The sequence below is a fragment of the Centrocercus urophasianus genome, unplaced genomic scaffold (assembly GCF_019232065.1).
Source record: "Centrocercus urophasianus isolate 14NV4802_14NV808 unplaced genomic scaffold, USGS_Curo_1.0 seq_29, whole genome shotgun sequence".
Lineage (NCBI taxonomy): Eukaryota > Metazoa > Chordata > Aves > Galliformes > Phasianidae > Centrocercus > Centrocercus urophasianus.
The window spans coordinates 13372399-13392382 of record NW_024884855.1 but is presented as its reverse complement, the minus strand read 5'-3'; the positions used below and the strand labels follow the sequence as shown (position 1 = coordinate 13392382).

The 19984-nt window shown below is 38.8% G+C and overlaps 1 protein-coding gene across 6 annotated transcripts in view; it reads left to right on the top strand.

Annotated features, from left to right (window-relative positions):
* The first annotated feature begins 546 nt into the window (after window positions 1-546).
* PDXDC1 (pyridoxal dependent decarboxylase domain containing 1) overlaps window positions 547-19984 on the top strand; it is a 29972-nt gene continuing 10534 nt past the window's right edge. For 2 of the 6 annotated variants that reach the window (XM_042828010.1, XM_042828015.1), the window contains exons 1-13: window positions 929-1052; window positions 8413-8489; window positions 9137-9199; window positions 9829-9912; window positions 10803-10949; window positions 12726-12915; window positions 15409-15477; window positions 15932-16010; window positions 16749-16833; window positions 17676-17724; window positions 17829-17930; window positions 18062-18187; window positions 19731-19781. In XM_042828010.1, the coding sequence (XP_042683944.1) occupies window positions 1035-1052; window positions 8413-8489; window positions 9137-9199; window positions 9829-9912; window positions 10803-10949; window positions 12726-12915; window positions 15409-15477; window positions 15932-16010; window positions 16749-16833; window positions 17676-17724; window positions 17829-17930; window positions 18062-18187; window positions 19731-19781 (1140 nt within the window). In that variant the 5' untranslated portion in view covers window positions 929-1034. The other 4 variants (XM_042828013.1, XM_042828012.1, XM_042828011.1 and 1 more) reach the window with 4 other exon arrangements.

Below are 19984 nucleotides of genomic sequence, written 5' to 3'. Positions count from 1 at the left end.
GCAGTGCAGCGCAGTGCAGCGCAGTGCAGCGCAGTGCAGCGCAGTGCTTGTCGATCCGTTCTCTCGTGATGACATGGGAAGAACACATAGTTAAAAAAGGAAGGGGAGGAAAGAAAAAAAACGATGAAAAACAAGGAAAATAACTCCAGATCCAGGAAGCCTGCGCTAAGTGCTTGTGAATATCAGTAAAAAATGATCAAAAATATTCAAGCACCAAAATCTAACTACCGAGCAAATTTAACGTTAAGGAAATGAAGGCATTATTGCTGTGACGGGGGAAGAGGAGTAATCCGCCGAGCAGCAGCGCCCCGGCCATCGTCCATCGCCCGCCGCTGAGCGGGTCGTGACCTGGGCGATGTGCGCGGCGCGCGACCTTCCTTCCCGGGAAGGCGGCGCGGGCACAAAGCGCGCTGCCGTCACGCCCCGTGGGGCCGTCATGGCCGGCAGAGCCCTCGGCTTATGAAAGGGTTACTGGCAAAGGTGCACTGTGCGAAGAATTTACTGAGATGAACTTGAGCTTTGCCGGTGGATCTGTGGTCGCATCGGGACCGTTAACGCTCTTTGCCGGTGAGGACCGGGTGTGGAGCGCTCGGAGTACCGCCCCAAACCCGCGCCGTCCTAGCAGCCAGCAGGCTCAGTACTGTGTGCGGAGCTGCGATAAAGCCTCCCCGCACAAAAAAGTTGCTTTCGGGCCGCGCTCATTGCGCCTGCGCCCGAACTTGTCACCGCCCCGGCCCTCGCCAGGAGGGTTCCACCAGGAGAGGGGGAGAAGCCGCAGCGGTTGCTGAGCTCTCCCCAGTCCGCTGCACTGCGATGGCAGCGCCGCTGCCTCAGCTCCTCCCCGCCTTGCCGCAGAGGTGGTCTGTGCCGCGCACGGGCGGCCGGCTGCGGGGCGTGCCGGCGCCGTTCCCTAGGTGAGTGCGTTCGTCGTCCCTCCCGCCGTGGCCTCGTCAGCGCTGCCAGCGTGGAGCCGGCCCGTGCTGAGGCGGAAGTTTCCGGTGGGGAGGCGGTGTGCAGCGGTGGCTGCACTGGCTATGGACGCGACTCTGGAGGTCTGTGCGAGCGGCTGCCGAGGCGGGGCCGGGACACCTGCGAGCGGCCGGGCGCTGAGGCGCGGTGGGCCTGCGAGGCGAGCGGCCCAGAGAGGCGAGCGGGCAGCGGCGGTCGCGTCGCTCGATGGGGTGGGGGCCGAGCGGAGAGAGCCGGGGCCGGCGGTTGGCGGGACCTTGATTTTGTGCTCGACGCCTGCTTTGTGTCGAGCGAGCCTGAGGAACTGGAAGCACCGGCGGAGTCCTGCTGCTGCTGCCCGGCCGTGCCCAGTGAACCTCTTTGGGAACGCTTTTCGTCCCTTAAAATAAGATGAACGGTATTTTCTGGGAACGTTAAGCTTCAGCAGGAGAATATTTGACCTCTTTGCTCGCGCTCGCTCTCTCTCTCTTTTTTTTTTTTTTTAAATTTTCATTTTATTCTGGAGGTGTTTGCAGCCCCAGGTTTGCTCTCCCATGTCCAGTGTACAAAACAAATACTCTGTTATAGCAGAAGTCACTGACTAAACTTATTATGCTGTAGTTACTGTGAATCGGTGAGAATCTAGCAGTTACCCAGGACCTGTCACTTGTGATGGCTCTTACTGCACCTGCTGCGCTTCCTCAAAGCAAACGGGTTGCTCGTGTTGTGACTGCTTGTCAGCAGCATTGTTGCTGTCTTTGAGATGGTATTTATTTGAAACAATTTATTTCTTATGCAGTTGAGATCTTATTGTATCCCTTCCCCTTTAGGTCATTTACTGTATTCAGCATGCTTAGTCCTATGTAATCTTTGGAAGCAGCTAGATGTGTGAATAGGATGAGCTGTTGTACAGTGAGTAAAAAGGGAATTTGGAAAGTCTCTTCCTGATGTAGTTAATGAGTTGGTAGCAAACCATTTCACTATTTTAAATGCAGATGAAAAATGCAATACTTGAGACTTGGTTTTGGCAGGCTTTAAGAACTTCAGATCTTTACTGGCCCTAGCAAAAATCTCACTGACTGCTGCTTATTCAGGAAAGCTTAATGAAGTAACATCTAACTGAGCATAGCAGTTTAGGGTATGCTCTTTGTTGCACTTAAGTCCAATTGACTTTAAAGAAATGTTGATGCTTTACTGAAAAACTTCTTAAAAGTTTTGTTGGACTAGGTCACTGTCATTAAATGCTTACATTTCGTAATGAAGCCCATGTTTTGGTTATTTGTATTGTTTATGGTATGCTGTAGTTTGTAAACAGTGACGACTCTGAGAACTAACGTGCTTGATAGTCAGTATACACAAATAAGTGTGTAAACTTGTTGCCATTTGTTTTACCTTTTTTTTTTTTATCATGGCTTTTTTGTCCTTGGATGATAAAAACTGTGGTCCTCTGTATAGTAAATATCATAGTACAATTATTGTCTTTTAGCCACTTAGTGGTTAATACTCAGTTCCACTGGGTGACTGTAAGGGTTGGGCCAGGATGCACCCCTTCCCAGCTCTCATTTAAGGGCTGGCAGTGGAGATGAGGGGATCTCACAGGAGATCCTTATATACCTGAAGACCTTGCAGGCCTTCCACAGGTAAGCAGTTTCTTGCTCTTATTTTCGTAGCCCCTGCTGTTTTGTCTGAGTGCATCCTTGTTCAATGTGGCCTGGGACTTCGTTGCTCTGCTCTCTTGTTGCACTTTCCATCACATTCCACTCCACAATGCTGCTTTTCTTGAACATGAAAAAAACAGTTAGGGTTTGTCGCTCAGCATGTGATTTCTGACTCCTGTTACTGCATTAATTACCATGGCATCCTGGTAACTTTATGGAAAACCTGAGGCAGCAGATGTGCGTGCAATTGTGCTGCACATTAAGGAAGTGATAAAGTTCAAAAGAACAGATGTCTGTAAGCAGAAGCCTTGTGTTCGTATGGTGCCATTTTCATTCGAGTCATGAAACGCAACTTTTTCAAGGTATTTCTTTACCCGTGGAATACATACAGTACTCTTATGGGTAAAGAATACTCATGGTTCTTTGAGACTAATTTATAGTTGAGAACAGTATTTATTTTTCAGAAGTAAAACTTTTTCATGGGCAAATGTAATAATGGAAGGGGAAAAGGAGGCACGTTTCTGATGAATACTGTGCTACATCTGAATCTCTTTGCACACATGTATTTATGTAGTCTGTTTAAAAGCATCCCTTTCTGATGTTCCTTTTCTGTCTACAGAAAAGCCAGCAAAAGTTCAAAATAAAAGTTGTGAAACACTGGTGTTCTCATTTTTTAGTTTGTAATTAATGATCAGTTTTATTGCAAACTGGAGTGCTTATCTCCATACTTCCCCTGTTGCCAAGTAACCATGAAATACTAACATCATATCTGAAATACTTTACTGCTCGAAGTACTTAAAAATAATAAATTTGGAGCTGTAGGATACAAAAGCGTAAACACGAATCAGACCTCTGCCAAAATTAACCTTAGTGAATTAGATTAGTACATCTCAAAGGCAGTAAATAGCAACAATCAGAATAGGCTGGTCAGTGTCAGGATTTTGGAAGAATGGGAGGTAGAAGTGCCAGTGGATGCCTCCTTAGGGCTTGAAGTACTGTTGCATGTTGTAATGCAAATGGCTGAAGGATCACCTTACTGTGATTAGTCAGATCCTGTTGATTCCAGGAAAGGGACTGAGCCCAGAATCTAAGACTTATGTAAACAGTGTCAGTTTCTGAGGTGCTTCTGCAAGTAGTGTCCCAGTTTTTTGTAGTTACTTCCCTGCTTGCATTTCCAATGCCTTGTCAGCAAAGGAAAAACATACTAAAAAGGTTTTCATATTAATGTATGAAGACAAACTTTCAGCAAATATGTCGCTTCGTCAGATGTTTGTGTGTTTATCAATTGCTGCTGTCCTTCTGTATTGTTCCTTTTCACTTCATTACAGAATGCTCTCTATCTGATTGAATACTATCTTTTCTCATACCTTTCCTCCCGCTTTTTCTGTATCTTTTGCTTCTTCTCCATAAGCCAGTAGACGTTTACAGTGTTTTCTCAAACAGTGGTGGCAGTGGATTTTGACAGTGCTGTCTGGATGTGCTCACTAATGGTAGAGATTGGAACTACCAGTGGTACTGGGAATCTACAAAGTATCAGAGCTGAGAGCACTGTTGCATTCTGCTGGGTCACCTAGTCCACTACTTCTGAGTGCCTAAGGACACAAATTGAAAGCAGTCACACCACTCCCCTGTCATTCAGTTCTGCATGAACTGTAGCCTAAGCAATCACATAAATCATCTCAGACTTGACCAGAAAAAAAAGCAAAAATGCATTTAACACAGTTAATTGGATGAAGAAAAATTTAAGGCTGTGAAAATTTTGCTGTGCTGGGTGGAGGGTTATCTTACTACTTGGCAGAAGGAACCACAGAGATGAAAACAGTTTTGTTGGGATGATACGCATGAAGGAGAAAACCTTGCAGGAGGTTAAAAAAAAAAAAAAATATCTAGTTGAAGCATGTTGGTGAAAGGAAGTGACCTGAGATAGGACTTTAGTGCATCCTGCTTTAGAATTGTATTTACTTTGTTGTCCAGTGGAGTTTTTATTTCTTCCAAGAGGGGTTGTGTACTCACATGGAGAAAAAAGGCATTGACAAAAGGCAGCAGATTATTGTGTAGGCATGCTTTTAACAATTGTAATCAAGAAGCTAGAAAAAAGACATTATATATCATAAACAAACAAGCAAGGAAAAGCCTTTGAAATGCATAGTTTTTGTCAGGGACAAAAAAAAAAATAAATAGTCCTGCATAAACTGAAGCATGGTAAAGAAATCTGAGTTTGCTAGCATAGGAAGTTGACCCGCAGTGTATTAGAAGTCACTAAGACATCTGAAAATACATTTAAATGAAAGTTAGCTGTGCAATAAGTGTTACAGAATGCTTATGAGAGCTGAAAATATATGCAGTTATGCTGTGTTAAAACTCTCATTTAGGAAGACAAAAAGACCTTTGAGCTGCCTGAGGTGGAAAGCTTTTAATTAGTTTGACAGCATGGCAGCAATTACATGCAAGTCAGGTGTAGAATTTCATGTTGTGTAGACAGGTCCTTAGATTCAGAGCATTATGTACAAAATTTTTCCAAGTTTTTTCAGTTTTCAAGTTTTTGGAGTTGCTTTTTGCAGTCTTGTTATTAGGATTACAGTTCATTGTGAAGAAATGAATGATTTGTGCAGCAGGGTGACCATAAAAAATGGTTTTAAAGTTTCTGCTACTGTAGTTAGAAAGATGCACTTTTTTGTTTTCCTAGCATGTATATATGTTCGTCTTCTGCTGTGCTTCAAATCTTATGGCTGTTGGTTTTGAAATTGCCTTTGTAATTCTTACTGCGTTGGAGAGTCATTAGGAAAAGTCTTTATATATAATGCAGCTGTTGTGCACTCCTACTGCCTGCCCCAAATGTGTGCATGAATGTGTCCTTCAAAAGGTGATGTTCAAGAGCTTGTCTGTTAGTCTCCTTATAAAAATACAAAAAATACTGTTTCTTGCTGCTTGGAGCTTATATACACATCATCTTATTTACAGACTAAACTGAACTAGTGTGCGACTTTACTATGGCATGCTATTAAAGCGTATCCAGAATTCTTTAACAGAACGGTTTGCTGTTGCAACTTTGCCACACCTGTTTTTCATACTGTTTAAAATAAGCAGATAGTCTGCTGCTATACACGTCCATGCCCTTACTGATGAGAATGGAGGAGGAAGCATATATAACGTTCATTACAGAATGGTTAAAGGGTTCTTTTGTGTCCTGTAATTCCAAGGAATGTGAATTGCTGTGTATCCACTTAGCAATTGGAAAAATACAGAAGGAATTTATTTTCCAATCAAGCCCCGATCTGAATTCAAGGACTGTTGATTTCATAGTATTTTATGGAGCCTAGCATAGCTTCTCATTACTTTTTAAACTTTTTAACGTCTTTATTCTGTTAGCTTATTACTACAGGGGTTTAATGCATGGATAATTAGTGCATGACTGAGCAAGTCACAAGGCAAATGTATGCAGTTCTTAACATCTGCTGTAGTTCCAGCTGAATTTTGGTGTTAGTAACAAACAATAGCAGTGCAAAGGCTCTTTTGTAAGGCTCTAGTTTCAACCTCCCTGCTGTGTGCAGGGTCACCAACCACCAGACCAGGCTGCCCAGAACCATATCCAGTTCTTCTGTCTCTGACAAGTGCTTTAACAAGAATCTGTTACCTGCTTTCAGCATGGGATTCATGATTTCTTTATTTTTGTCCTGTTTTGTGCAGCTAGAGGGCTGCAGCTGCTGAAAGATAAACCTTTTCTGTAGCTTGGAATTTCTTTAGACAACAGCCATTCAGTTTTAATGTGTAGTCTAGTTAAAAGGCCTCTCTCTGATAACATTAATAATTGATTTAAAGTTAATAGAAGTAGGAGAAAAAATAGGTTTACAAGAGCATTTGGTTTAGCTGGTGTTTGGGAACTGCTGAGTCACGGCCTGAACCTCTGATTGATCACCTGAGGCGAGCCATGAGTCAGGCAGAGGAGCACAGGTGAAGGCAATTCACCTCTGCTGCCGGAAGAGGTGGAGCCTGGCTGCACCCCTCCTAGACCTATTTAAGAGCTGGCTACCAGAGGGGAAGGATCTCTTCTGGAGATCCCTCCTTCTGGTGTTTTGTAGTGAGCCCAGCATAAGTGTAAGCCTTACATTTATTCTCTTTTGTTATCATAATCTACTTCGCCTAACTCTCTTGTTTATTTTGTGATTGTAACATCTTAATATCCGTTGATTATACAGTTGGTTTCCCATCTACTTTGCCATCTACTTTGCAAACTATTGTTGTGGAAGTTCAATGGGGAAACCCAAACGAGGAAATGACAGGGAATGCTGGAAAAACTGCCTTTTTACTTCTAAGTTTGCTAGTGCGGTCTTAAATGATATTTTCATGCTTTTCATTAAAAAGAAAAAAAATCTCAAATACTTACTACTGAAGTGTTGAAGTATTTCTTAGTTGAACTGGTAATCTAAATAATAACATCTACAGCAATAACAAATAGCAAACTGACAGCCTATTCAAGGTTTCTTTTGAATTTACATCTGAATGCTCTGTGATCTAAAATCTGCCTTGGTGATATTTTCCAGTGTTGGCTTTCCTATACAGCTTTTCTAGAAGGTAACTGTCTTTTAAAGATAACAGTGTTGAGTTTATTTACTGATTTTGGTCTGTTTTTTGTTTCTCATTGCTTTTTCTTGTTATTAATATGGCAGAAGGGCTAGAGAGTTTTTGGTTTCATTTGTTGTTTTTATGAGAATCTGTGCACTATGAGAGCTGACTGTCAGGGTGTAGCGTGGCTTCAAAGAATTGAATCAACTGAGAATATGGGAATTTTATTTTTTTTCTTTGGTGTGGAGGCGTGAGTTCTCAGGTGAAGTTAAAGGAGAATTTCTAATTTAGATCTGCCACTGAAAGACTTGTATTTAAGATACAGTGCTGTTTTCTATTCTCTGTAGAAGGGTTTTATGGTATTCCTTAGCACATTTGTTTTTTAATAGTGTGGCATGTGAGATTTTGTATTTAAGGGAATAACTGAGGTTTTGTTCACAATGAAGAATGGTTAAGGAAAGAAATCATTCAGTAGGGCTAAAATGGCACGTGTTTAGTTTTTGTTGTTAAAACATTATAGCAAGGGCTTACTTGAACACCTTGTGTTTATTTACTTATTTATTTTTTCCCCCCTCTAGTGCTTGCTCTTTCGTTCTTCATCATAATCCAAAAGAGATAAGTAGAGATTCCAGAGGATTTTTGAAAAAGTTCTGACTCCTTGTAGTGTTACTGTAAAGTGTATCTGTAAAGTTTATCAGGAAAGACTCAAGCTGAATTGTTAGACAGTATGCATTCTTTAATAACAGCCCTGGATGCATGGAGGATACTCTCTTCCTATCAGGCGTACCTTGCACAAAAAGTTAGTTTGTATGCATCCAGAGGTCTTCCCAGAGCTACATACGTATTCCACACGGAGAGTCCTGGAACCTCCCATATCTATTCAATGCAAGGTCTGGCAGAATGTCCCTTATCTGTTCAATACGAAGACACTGACCCTTCCTGTTATCTAAACAAACTATAAGGCTGTCCATCAAGGGACTTAACAAGCTGCAACTTGTATTGGAGATAAAATTTGGATCTGTGGATAATAAGATCCACATTACAGTCAATTTCTGTTTTGGGTTAGTTATTTTAGGTTAGTAGTATGCTTTAATTTTCTATGTTTTTAATTGTTGAATTTTCTATGTTCTGAATTTTCTATGTTGATACAACATATCATTTCTAAGCAAATATACATTACATGAGTTTGTAATGAGGGTGTTTTGGGAACAGAAGGTAAACAATGTGCTGGTCTTTTCTCTAGCAGATGGTTGACCCTACTCTAGCAGAAATGGGAAAGAATCTGAATGAAGCCATGAGGATGCTAGAAGATAGTCAAAGGTATATACAGAGAATAACAACCACAAAACAATAGTATTTGTGTGCAAGTTCTAACTATAGATGATATTGTTATTAAGCAAGATGGAATTCATTTTTCTAGTATTTTAAGGACATACTGTATTCTGAAGCTTACACCTACAAAAATTGCTTTTTCTCAAATAATAGAATTTTTTAAAATCTGTATATATATTGTGCTTGCTCTGTAATATTTAGGGCCAGTCTGTTTTTCATGTATATTAGACGCTTTCCTGTTACTGTGCAAGTAACTTCTAATGTGCTCATATATGAGAGTTCAACGTTTTCTGTTAAAGAACTCAAGAAGCAAAATGTGGTAGGTCTTTAACTTAGTCTTAGCTAAACTTAGTGCGCTGGAATAGTGTGGAGTCTCCTTCTCTGGAGATATTCAAGACCCACCTGTACCCACCCTGTGGGTAACTTGCTTTAGCAGGGGTTTGGTTGGATTGATGATCCACAGAGGTTCCTTCTGCTCCCTGCGAATCTTTGACTCTGTTTCTTTTTTGGTCTCACCTGATTTATTAAACTGTTTTCAGTGAAATAGGTTGCAAACATATGAATATGTATTTTTGTAAGTCAAGGTCAGTTACAAAACACAAAGTAAATACATAGTTTGTTCTTATGTCTTTTAGAAAAGAGGAGGAAAATGTAAAGAAGTATGCACGGAAGGATATTCCTGGACCTCTGCAAGGCAGGTAGGCAACAAGTATTTTTTTGATAATGCTCTATAACCATTATCATAGATGTAATATATGTGACACCTCTGAAGGTTTACCAGTTCAGGTACTGCAACAACTTTTGTGACAGTTTCTATAGTCAAGAAGGTAGAAAGGTAACTAGGTAACTGAAGTCACCTGACTGAAGAACATTGGTGCATATAGCTGTGATTAAGGTTAAATGTAGATATACCTGTGCATAGAATAAAGATTCACTAGAACATACAGCTGGTAAACTAATAACTGAGACTGGTAAGATAGAAAAATTTAAAAACAAAAAAAAATTCAATTTGGCACATCCATTGGAAAAAATCATATGGAACTTTTGTGCATATGGCAGAAAAGATAATTGCATCTGAAAACTAAGACTTACATTTTTTGTATTCTTCACTCTAGAAAACATTTACTTTAGAAAACACTGCAAAATTTATTGAACTTTTTATGTACATAAACCAAATTTCTTTTGGATTGGAGCTACTGAATTTTTCCTAAAAATGAAAAGCAGTTTGAAATATGTGTGTCTTAAATGGCCTCCTTGCAAGACAGTGGTGCTAGCTTTGTTGTTTTTAATGTCTGGTGCTTTTTGTTTTCCCTCACTGGTATACCAGTGGCCAGGATATGGTGAGCATACTTCAGTTAGTTCAGAACCTAATGCATGGTGAAGAGGAAGAGGAGTCTTCACAGGCCTATCGGTAAAGTCAATATGAATATTTGTATGGGAAAAATACCTGATATTATGCTATGTGATTATTACAGAACTTACACTTTAAAATGCTTAAATGTGTAACAATGGCATGCAAACGTGACTTTTTAACGGCTACTTAATTACATTCTATAGTGAAGTAGTATAATGTGCTGTTCTCGGCTTTCTTAAAATTACGAAGCCTTAAATGAGTTAGGGTTATTGTTAAACTGGATTGTAAAAGGCAATGATTTCTGATTTGACAGCTCACTCAGCTTTTTCCCTTCTGAAAGTTGTATCAAGTCTGAAAGTCTTACGTACCTTTGAATACCAGCAAGCTCTACAGGGAGAGATAGTAATTGTTTTTAAGGTTTCCATTTTCCTGGATAATTGAAATTATGCTGTATATAGAATATTATTTGAAGTTAACAATTTCAAAACAGTTTGGAGAAGAAAAAAACACAAAAAACAGAACTAATGAAAACTTGCCTCTAACAATCTTCATAATAAATTTTCTGAGTTTTCTCAGCGTAAGGAGAGAAAGGTATTTGTTTAATGAACATTCAAGCCACAGTGCAGATAAGGTGCTTAGTTCCAGCTGATTACAATAAACCTTCAATTAGCATAAGGATTTTATTTGAATGGGTAAAAAAGAAGATGAGTTGTTTAAAAAAAGATGAGTTGTTATAAGCAGTTAAGATAAGTGAAGCACAAGTGTTGTCTGTACTAGCATTTCACTGTGTTAATGCACAACAGTGGGAGGGTGTCTGGTATATAATGTATTTCTCTCTGATAAGTATTTCATGTTAACAAATTCTACCACTACAGCAAAAAATAAAAACATAGTTTCTATAATATCATAACTAGTATTTAGTTGGCAATGTCTGTTGTGGCTTGCAGACTTCAAAATGTTGGTGAGCAGGGTCACATGGCTCTACTGGGACATAGTTTGGCTGCCTATATATCAGTATTGGACAAGGAAAGACTGAGGAAGCTCACAACAAGGATCCTTTCTGATACTACGCTCTGGCTCTGCAGGCTTTTCAGGTGAGTTTCTTTGAAAAACTTACACATGACTAGGCAGTAGTAATTCTTTAATGTAAATGCTTTGCTTTTTCAGCAAAAGAAGTCTCTGTCCTGACCTTGTAACTAATCTTTGAAAGGTCTTAAAACACAGAATCACAGAATGGCCAGGGTTGAAGAGACCTCAAGGATCATGAATCTCCAACCCCCCTGCCACATGTAGGGCCACCAACCTCCACATTTAATACTAGACCAGGCTGCCCAGGGCTCCATCCAGTCTGGCCTTGAACACTTCCAGGGACAGGGCATCCACAACCTCTCTGGGCAGCTGTTCCAGTACCTCTCTACTCTCTCTGAAAAGAATTTCCCTCTGACATCCAACCTGAATCCTCCCTTCCTCAAAACCATTTCCCCTTGTCCTGCAGTTATCGATGCTTTCAAAGAGTTGACTCCCTTCCTGTTTGTAGGCTCCCTTTAGGTACTGCAATGAAGTTGTCTTTTCTCGAGGCTGAACAAGCTCAGCTCCCTCAGCCTGTCTTCATAGGGTAGGTGCTCCAGTCCTCTGATCATCTTTGTGGCCCTCCTCTGGACCCTCTCCAAAAGCTCCCTGTCTGGGGGCTCCAGACCTGGAGGCAGTACTCCAATGGGTCCTCATGAGGGCAGAGTAGAGAGGGACAATCACCTCCTTGTGCCTACTGGCCACGCTCTTTTGATGGAGCCCAGGATACCATTTGCCTTCTGAGCTGCAAGAGCACACTGCTGGCTCGTGTTAAGCTTTTCATCCGTCAAGACCCTCAGGTCCTTCTCCACAGGGCTGCTCTCAAGGGCAGTGCGTCTCCTTTTTTCAGATGCTGAATGGCAGGAACTAGTTTGTAATATAGTTGCCATAAAAATCCTGTTAAGATGGCTGTATGGCAGTTAAGGACCAAAGTACAGTTGCAGACATAAGTGGTTGATCACTTAGTTGAATTCTTGTTTCTTAAGGCATATGTTTGAGAGGTCTGAGGTACTTTATGCCTTTGAAACATGTATTCAGTAAACTTCTCCTTTACTGTTCCTGGATCTAGTTCGTTTTTCTTGGTGTGGCAGGTAATACTACTAAAACTTAGAATACAATGTGATCTTTGATAAATGCTTGTTTCATCATATGGTGTAAATATAATGTTCCACAAGAGAAGAATATGGAAATCATCTGTGTGGGGTTGTTAGAGTAGGAAGGGACTTGCTGATTAGAAATGCTTTTTTTCTTCCTGAAGCAAAAATAAATAAGAATCCCATTTTATCACTCATGATACTGTAGCTTTCAAAAAGTCATGCCAGTACTGCTGACAAGCGTTACTGTAGTGTGTTGTGCGTGTAAGATAAAATGGTTTAAAAAAAAAAAGCATTTGTGAACAAATGCCACTCTTAAATTTTACAATACTACATATTTACTTGTCCCACCAACAAATGCTAAAGGAAGGATCTCATATGTAAGTTTTTCATTAAATTTACATATCTACTGTTTCCACTGTTGCTGTTTGCTGTGATTGATGACAGTTGAGGGATTGTCCTCAATTGTCTGTGTCTTATCTTCTCGTTATTTTGCTTGTTTCTTAGTAATCTCAGCCTTTCTCAACAAAATTTCAATTTCCTTCTACTGTGCTTTATCCTGCTCAGATGGTAGTTGTACCTTTTGTCTTTTGTGAACTCTTTCACTGATCAGTATTACTTTAGTTACTAAACCGGCTATTGGTTTGTGGGTGTTTTGTTGTTTTTTTGGGTTTTTTTTTTTTTGTCATTCTCAAATTTTTCTTACAGGTATGAAAATGGGTCAGCTTATTATCATGAAGATGATCGCGAAGGTCTCCTAAAAATCTGCCGACTTGTTATTCACACATGCTATGAAGACTATACAGTAGAAGGATTTAATGTGCTATGTACTAAGCAGCCTGTTATATACATTAGTTCTGCAGCTAGAACAGGCTTGGGCCAAGCTCTCTGCAATCAGGTAAAGTAAATCAGGTGGGACTCCAAAAAACCTTAGCTATCTTCACACTGCCTATTTGAAATCTAGATTTTAACAAAAATGCAGACTTCCTGCAAGAAACTGGTGCTTTTTATTGTCAGCAGTCTTGTAAATTTGTTGGGACCAGTGAAAGTTTCCTCTAAATCTGTGTGTCTGCCTGGGATGTACACTGGAGCTTCTTTGAGATTTTTTTCCCAGTGCTACTCTGTTGAGTGAATGCAGGTTTCCCCAGACAAGCTGAGCAGTTTCTGCAGTTCTCCTGTTTCTTCCATGCGTTTGATAGCTGTTGTCAGATCGGTATTTCATATGAGATTACTGTCTCATCTCTGTGTTGTCTTTCAATGAACATAATAGGTTTTTGTACCTTTATTAAATTATTGTATATTTCTGAGACTTACTGTCCCAGTTTGAAGAGTTAATGATGCAACACCTCTCTCTCCCCTTGCGAGAAAGAAGAGCAAGGAAAAGGAAGAAATCTGATTGTGATAGGAGAAACTGATTTATTAAAAGGAATGTGAGATAATGCAGAATGATTTGGAATAATAAATCAGTTGAACCAAAAAATTAACTGATGGGGAGAGAGAAGCTGAGTCTTTATCAGCAGGCCCTCCATGGCTAGCCTTCCAGAAAAGATGAGAGAACTTCCCCCTAATCTGAAATCGGGAGATCGTGTCGGGAGATCAGTTCTCCCAGAGCTGACACTTGTGAAATAGCTGAGGCTGCTAGAAAGGAAGCATGCAGGAAATACAGTCAACATTGTGCTTAAGCATCAGATGGCCTGCCATGTGATGTCATGATAAGGAATACTGGTAAAACCAGGACACTTAACAGTGATTTATGTGCCTGTTAAAAGAGGGTATAAAGAGAGACATTTTGAACAGTGAAGTCTGGTGTCAGAGTTCAATTTTGATTCTAGGAAAAGCATAACTTCAGTGATTTTATGAATTTATTTAATTTTCTCCCATGGTAAAAACAGTAGCAATGTGAAGGAGAGGGCAAAGGAGTTTCAGATAAGGCTATACTTTGATTTTAGTGGAATATCTGCAAGCTTGTAGTGTGAGAATATACATTGTGTTAGCATTGCTTTAGTAATTCTGCTTTTCAAACTTATAAAACATAGGCAAAGGTCAACTTCAGTTACGAAAGATGTTGACTGCAGGGAAATAAAGTTGGTATCAAAGAAGGAAGTAGACAAAAATAACTTGAGAATTAAGTGATAAAGGTTGTTATCTTTTCAAGCAAAATGTTGGTGTAGTTATTGATTGAAATTGATGCAAAAAATGCTACTAAGAACTGGTATTTTGCAAACCTTTTGCTTCTGAATACAGACCAGAGATTGCTAATAACACTAGTGCCTCATCTCTTGTTGGTATGGTAATGCATCCTTATCGGGTGATCACTGAACTTAAGTGATGCTGTTTAAGCTTAGACTGTAATAAGTGGTGTATGGGGTTGTAACACAATGGGAAGCACAACGACAGCAGAGGAGCAAGGTCCTAGCCAAGCAGCAAGTGGGGATTTGCTCAAATGCAAATTTGAGCTCAAAGGCTGTGGGCAGAGAAATAAAGGAAAGAAGCTGCTTACCTTCAGAAGGCCTCAGATGTGCAGGGATCTCCAGCAAGATACCCTTGCTTCCAGTGACAACCCTTAAATGAAGTCTGGTCTTACATGCACCTGAGCTCCCTTGGATTGGCCCTGTCTTCCTACCAGGTGCTCAGTCACCACTTCAATCTGTGAGTTAGCATTTCTGCTACAATTGTAGGGTACACAATTGGAACTTTGATTACAACTGAGTAATTAGACATTAATTTAATTCTGTTTCTGTAAAGTGAAAGTATAAGTACAGATTTGTCTGTAACTGTAGTTATCTTAGTTTGCTAGATCTTCTGTACAAAGTGATATGAGTGTGATCGACTAGATTTCAACTGTCATCTTCCAGGTTAAAGATTAAAATGTATAAGAGACTTTCATTCTTCTTCTGCCACATTAATCATGAAAAGTTATCTGAAATTTACCTCCTTAGCAAAGGAATAACTTCAAACTTAATAATGTGAATTAAGCAGTGTGCTCAAAGTAGGCAGCTTGTTCTTTGCTTTGAAGTGAGGTGTCTGTGAAGTTCCAGTGGAGTTTGGTCCCTCCAGAAAGCAGACATGCAAGGCTGTCCAAGAAAGAGAGGCTTGAGTTTAAGCTCTTCTACAGGGCACAGGTATCTAATTAGAAATGCTACATGCATTTCAAGAACCAAACAGATGTTGACTGTATGGGGCTGTTTGTTTTCAATTCTCCATATGCTTTCTTTCCTCTACTAATAATTTAATCATAAATTTTAGTAAGATCCTTTTCCAGGGTGTAATACCCAGATTTGTATTAAGTTTATTATTTTTTGTCACTTAATATGTATGCTTCTGCAAACATTTGAAATGATTCTCCTGAAGCATGTCTGAGTTGCTCAATTTCCATCATTTTTTATTGCAGCTAGGGTTACCCCTCTCTTGCATGTGCCATGTGCCTTGTAACACTATGTTTGGATCTCAGCATCAAATGGTGAGTTTGTCTTCCCTAAGAACTTTTTTCATTAATAAACTTTTTCCTGACAACTTTATTGATGTTCACTCCATTTTCCAGCCTGTAACTCTACCATAAACCAAATTTTCTAAAATGCCAGCAGCTTGTGTGTTGGCCTTGTAATATGCTGAGTATTTTTTTTATATGTAGTAATACACATTTTAATCCAAGATTTCTAGAACACGCATAGTAGAAGGTATGCTTACAAAGTCCACTATGTACTTATGTCGTATTTTTCACAAAGGCTTTTTTGACCTTTGTTTTTTTTAACCTTTTGAGAAGAAACTGCAAGTCACAACAAAGACATTGAGAACGCCTTTCATAACTTTAGTATGTTGTCCCTTTTCACTCATAACACACTTTCTAGTTCAGTGAAAACAAATCTCTGTTGTTTGATACATATACTTATATATCTTTTTCTTATTGGTAATAGGATGTTGCTTTGTTGGACAGATTGATTAAAGATGATGTTGAGTGTGGAAAACTGCCTTTGTTGCTTGTGGCTAATGCTGGTAAGTGCTGTGGACAGACAATAACAAAAAAGGCATACTATTTCATATATAAAATCCAAAATAAAAGTACATTGTCTTAAATAGTTTAGTGGCTGCATATCAAGAAATATCAGGAAGTATCTTAATGACAATCTGTCCAGAGGGAGTTTTATTTACCTAATTCAAAATTGGATGATACTGCTACAATTCTGTCTATATCAGATGGTGTACTAATATAACTAAAACTCATCTTAATGTGTGTAAATCTTGTTGAGAGTCAATTTCATGTTAGCAAGTAATAATTTTTGATAGATGTGCCATCAACTTTACTTTTAAAATCTGCATTTTTCTCATGTTAATTAAACAAAACTGCCCAGAAGGAAATGGCTTACTTGCTTTGGACTTAAACATAAATACACATATCTAAGACATTAATCTTGGCTCCCATTCTTCCAGTTGAAGTCATACCTTGAAAATATTAAATTAAGAAAAAAAACTTTTTGTATGGGTGCCTTGGTAATTTAGTTTTCACAGAATTTCTAACGTGCACTGGCAAACACAGCTAGCATCTTCAATTTTATCCAGAATATCAGTTGTTCATATCACAATTATATGAATATTGTGTGGTTGACTGTTCTTAAATATCTTCCTTCCTATTCTTGTTTGTGACTTTTCTGGCAGCAGTACAAGAGGTCTTATGTAGAGTCCTAATTTGCATGCTCATCCTTTGTTGTTGCATTTTTTTCCTTTCCAACAAAGGGACGCCAGGTGCTGGGCACACAGATAAACTTGGGCGGCTGAAGGAACTTTGTGAGCAGTATAAAATGTGGCTCCATGTAGAAGGGTATGAAACTTGAGATGTATATTTATAAAACTATATTCATGTAAAAGTCCATTTGATGAACAACACATAGCTTTATGGCTAACCAGCTAGTGGAAGACCAAAAGGCTACCTCTTTTTTTGCCACATTAAGAATTTAACGTGCTTGTAATTTTGCCATTGTATGAGATTGTTTTATGTATACAAGAATAATTAATTGGAGTGATTACTTCAGCATAGGTTATGGGCTACTTTTACTCAGAAGGTAATCCTACCTGCCCTTGCTTTGAAGAGCTTGAAATGCAAACAGAAGAGAACTTCCTGAGACAATTAATGGGAGACATTATATAGTGGTTATTGAGAATGAGAAAGGATGTAGAAGTGCCATTACTTCCATGAATGTCAAGAAGGGTGCCACAAGTGCATTATGCAGCATAACTGGGAGAAAGTTTAAACCAAAAGGAAAAGAAGTTGGAAGAACTCAGGCAATGTTATTGAGCGCTCCAGTGTTCTTATATTTTTTGAGCATGGAGTAGAGATTCAGTTTCTCTCAGTATTTCATTATATAGCATCATATTTGTATGCCTCTGATTCCAAATTGCTGCTGAATTACAGATATAATTTTGGGGGGGGATGATTTCCCTGAAGGTTGGCCACATTTTCAGGATGAAACAGATTTTTGTTTTTGGGTTTAAAACCTTGGAATTTCAAATAGCAACACCTACTGCACAATTCATTAAAATTTTAATTTATGTGTATGAATAAAAATGACCTCCATTTTCACATTAACATGGCATATTTGAACTGAATGTTAAAACTGTCTTAATACACACTTAGTATGTGCTAATACTGCTTTATTTTTCTAGTGTGAATTTGGCAACTTTGGCTTTGGGTTATGTCTCCTCTTCTGTACTGGTATGTTGTACCACATCTAGAAACCTTATAACACTGTAGACTTTAAGTCATGATCTAATCAAAATGCATATAGTTTATATTCTGCCTATTGTAATAAAATTTAGGCGGCCACAAAATGTGACAGCATGACTCTTACTCTGGGTTCCTGGCTGGGTCTGCCAGCTGTACCTGCAGTGACACTCTACAGACATGAGGATCCTTCTTTGGTACGTTCAGCGTTTCAGTCACCATTCTCAAGATGTTGAGACTTTAGTTGCAATCGCCAGTAATCTGGCAAAAATTGAGTAACTGAAAAATGTTAATCACAGTTGTTTTTTTTTTTTTTTTCCTTTTTTAGTCCTTAGCAGCTGGGCTGACATCAAGTCAGCCTGTAGAAAAACTTCGTGCCCTGCCACTGTGGCTCTCTCTGCAGTACTTAGGCCATGATGGGATTGTGGAGAGGATAAAGCATGCTTCACAGCTAGTAAGCAGCAGCTTGTTAATACATTGATTATGGCCACTTGGCTTCTCTGTGTATGGCCTGAAGAATGTTCCTGATTATCCTCATGGTCTGATTTAACAATCAGCCTCCAAGCAGAAACAAAGTTCAATAAGCAGTACATGTAATGTCCAGACAGCTATCACAGAACACTGTTACACTCAGAAGTGTTTCAATAATAAGATGTTAATACATATTTTTTATCACTGTATTGTAGTGGAATCAGCTAGAACCCTAAACCTAACATATGATTAAGTAATAAAGGAGAATAGCAATGTTCAAGGGAAGGATGTGCTGTTACTTTGTATATTTCATTAGTTTTTATGTGTAAAATTCGTAATCTTTGTTATTCCTAAATTGTAAAACTGTAACCATCTGTCACTCTTCTATATTAAACATTTTGCCTGAAAACTGCTCAGAGAAAGACTTAATTTTCTTTCTCTATTTGGCATGATACCAATTCTTTTCAGTACTTGAAGGGAATGTATAAACAGAATGGGAAACAGCTGTTTATGTGGGCTGATAGTGATAGAACAAGGGGGAATGGTTTTAAACTAAGATGAGAGGTTTAGGTTGGATACTAGGAGGAAGTTTTTCACACAGAGGGTGGCGATACACTGGAATGCCCCATCCCTGGAGGCATTCTGGGCAGCCTGATTGCTGGTTGGCGACCCTGCACACAGCTCGAGGGTTGAAATAAATGATCTTGGAGGTCCTTTTCAACCCAGGTCATGCCATGAATTCAAGTAACAGTAAATTTACAAAGCTGAACAAAAAAGAATCTCAACTCATTTCTTCAAATACAATAGCAACTGCACTGTTTTCAAAGTAAGATCATTACTAAAGTAAAATATATATATGTATCTTAAAAATATATATAGTCCAATACAACATGTGTCAGGAAATGCCTCGTTTATATACAAAACATTTGTAGCTTAAAAGTTTTTAAAGAAACTTAAGATTGAGAGAGGGACTTAAAGGATGTGGAAAGTGGAAAGTTGCTGTAAAGGTTAGTGAAGAAACTACTGGCATGAAAGATCAGAGGGACAAAATATAATTAGTCATTAAATTGTGTTGGGTTTTCTTTGTGTGATTTTTTTTTTTTGTGGCATCTAAGAGTGATCTTAGCTTTTGTACTAGCCTGTTCATAGTCTAAAACCACTGTAAGAATGTCTTTTTTGGTAATGAAAATAATTTAGAAATCTATTATAAACAGATGCTATTGTAGCAAAACAGTTTTCTCACATCTGCATACTGTGCTTTAGTTAGTCAACTGAGTTGTAGTATCCCTAGGATTTTGTCAACGAACACATTAAGATAATGAAAAGCATTTTGTGTTAGCTGTTTTACTAGAGATAGAAAACGTTTTCCTGTTACAACTTAAATTTATAAAGAAGAACTGAATGGATCTCCCACACTTGATTGGCTTTTGTTTGCAAATAGAAATTATGTTGGTGACTATTTAATTTGTCAGAATAATTTTCGTGTTTTGCCCTTATTTTGTTTCCCTTCTGCTGTTCTCTTGTAGAGTCAAAGGTTGCTGGAAAACTTGAAAAACCTGGATTTCATTAAAACTTCGGTACAGTCTGCATTTAATACTTTGGTTGAATAGTCTTGACCTATTAAAAGATACAAACAACTTTTGACTCAAAAGACATTATCTAAAAGTACTATTTATATATACTATATATATACTTTCTATATATACTATATATATAAAATATGTATACTATTATACTATTTATTTTACTATCTAAAAATACTATTTATATATAAGTAGTA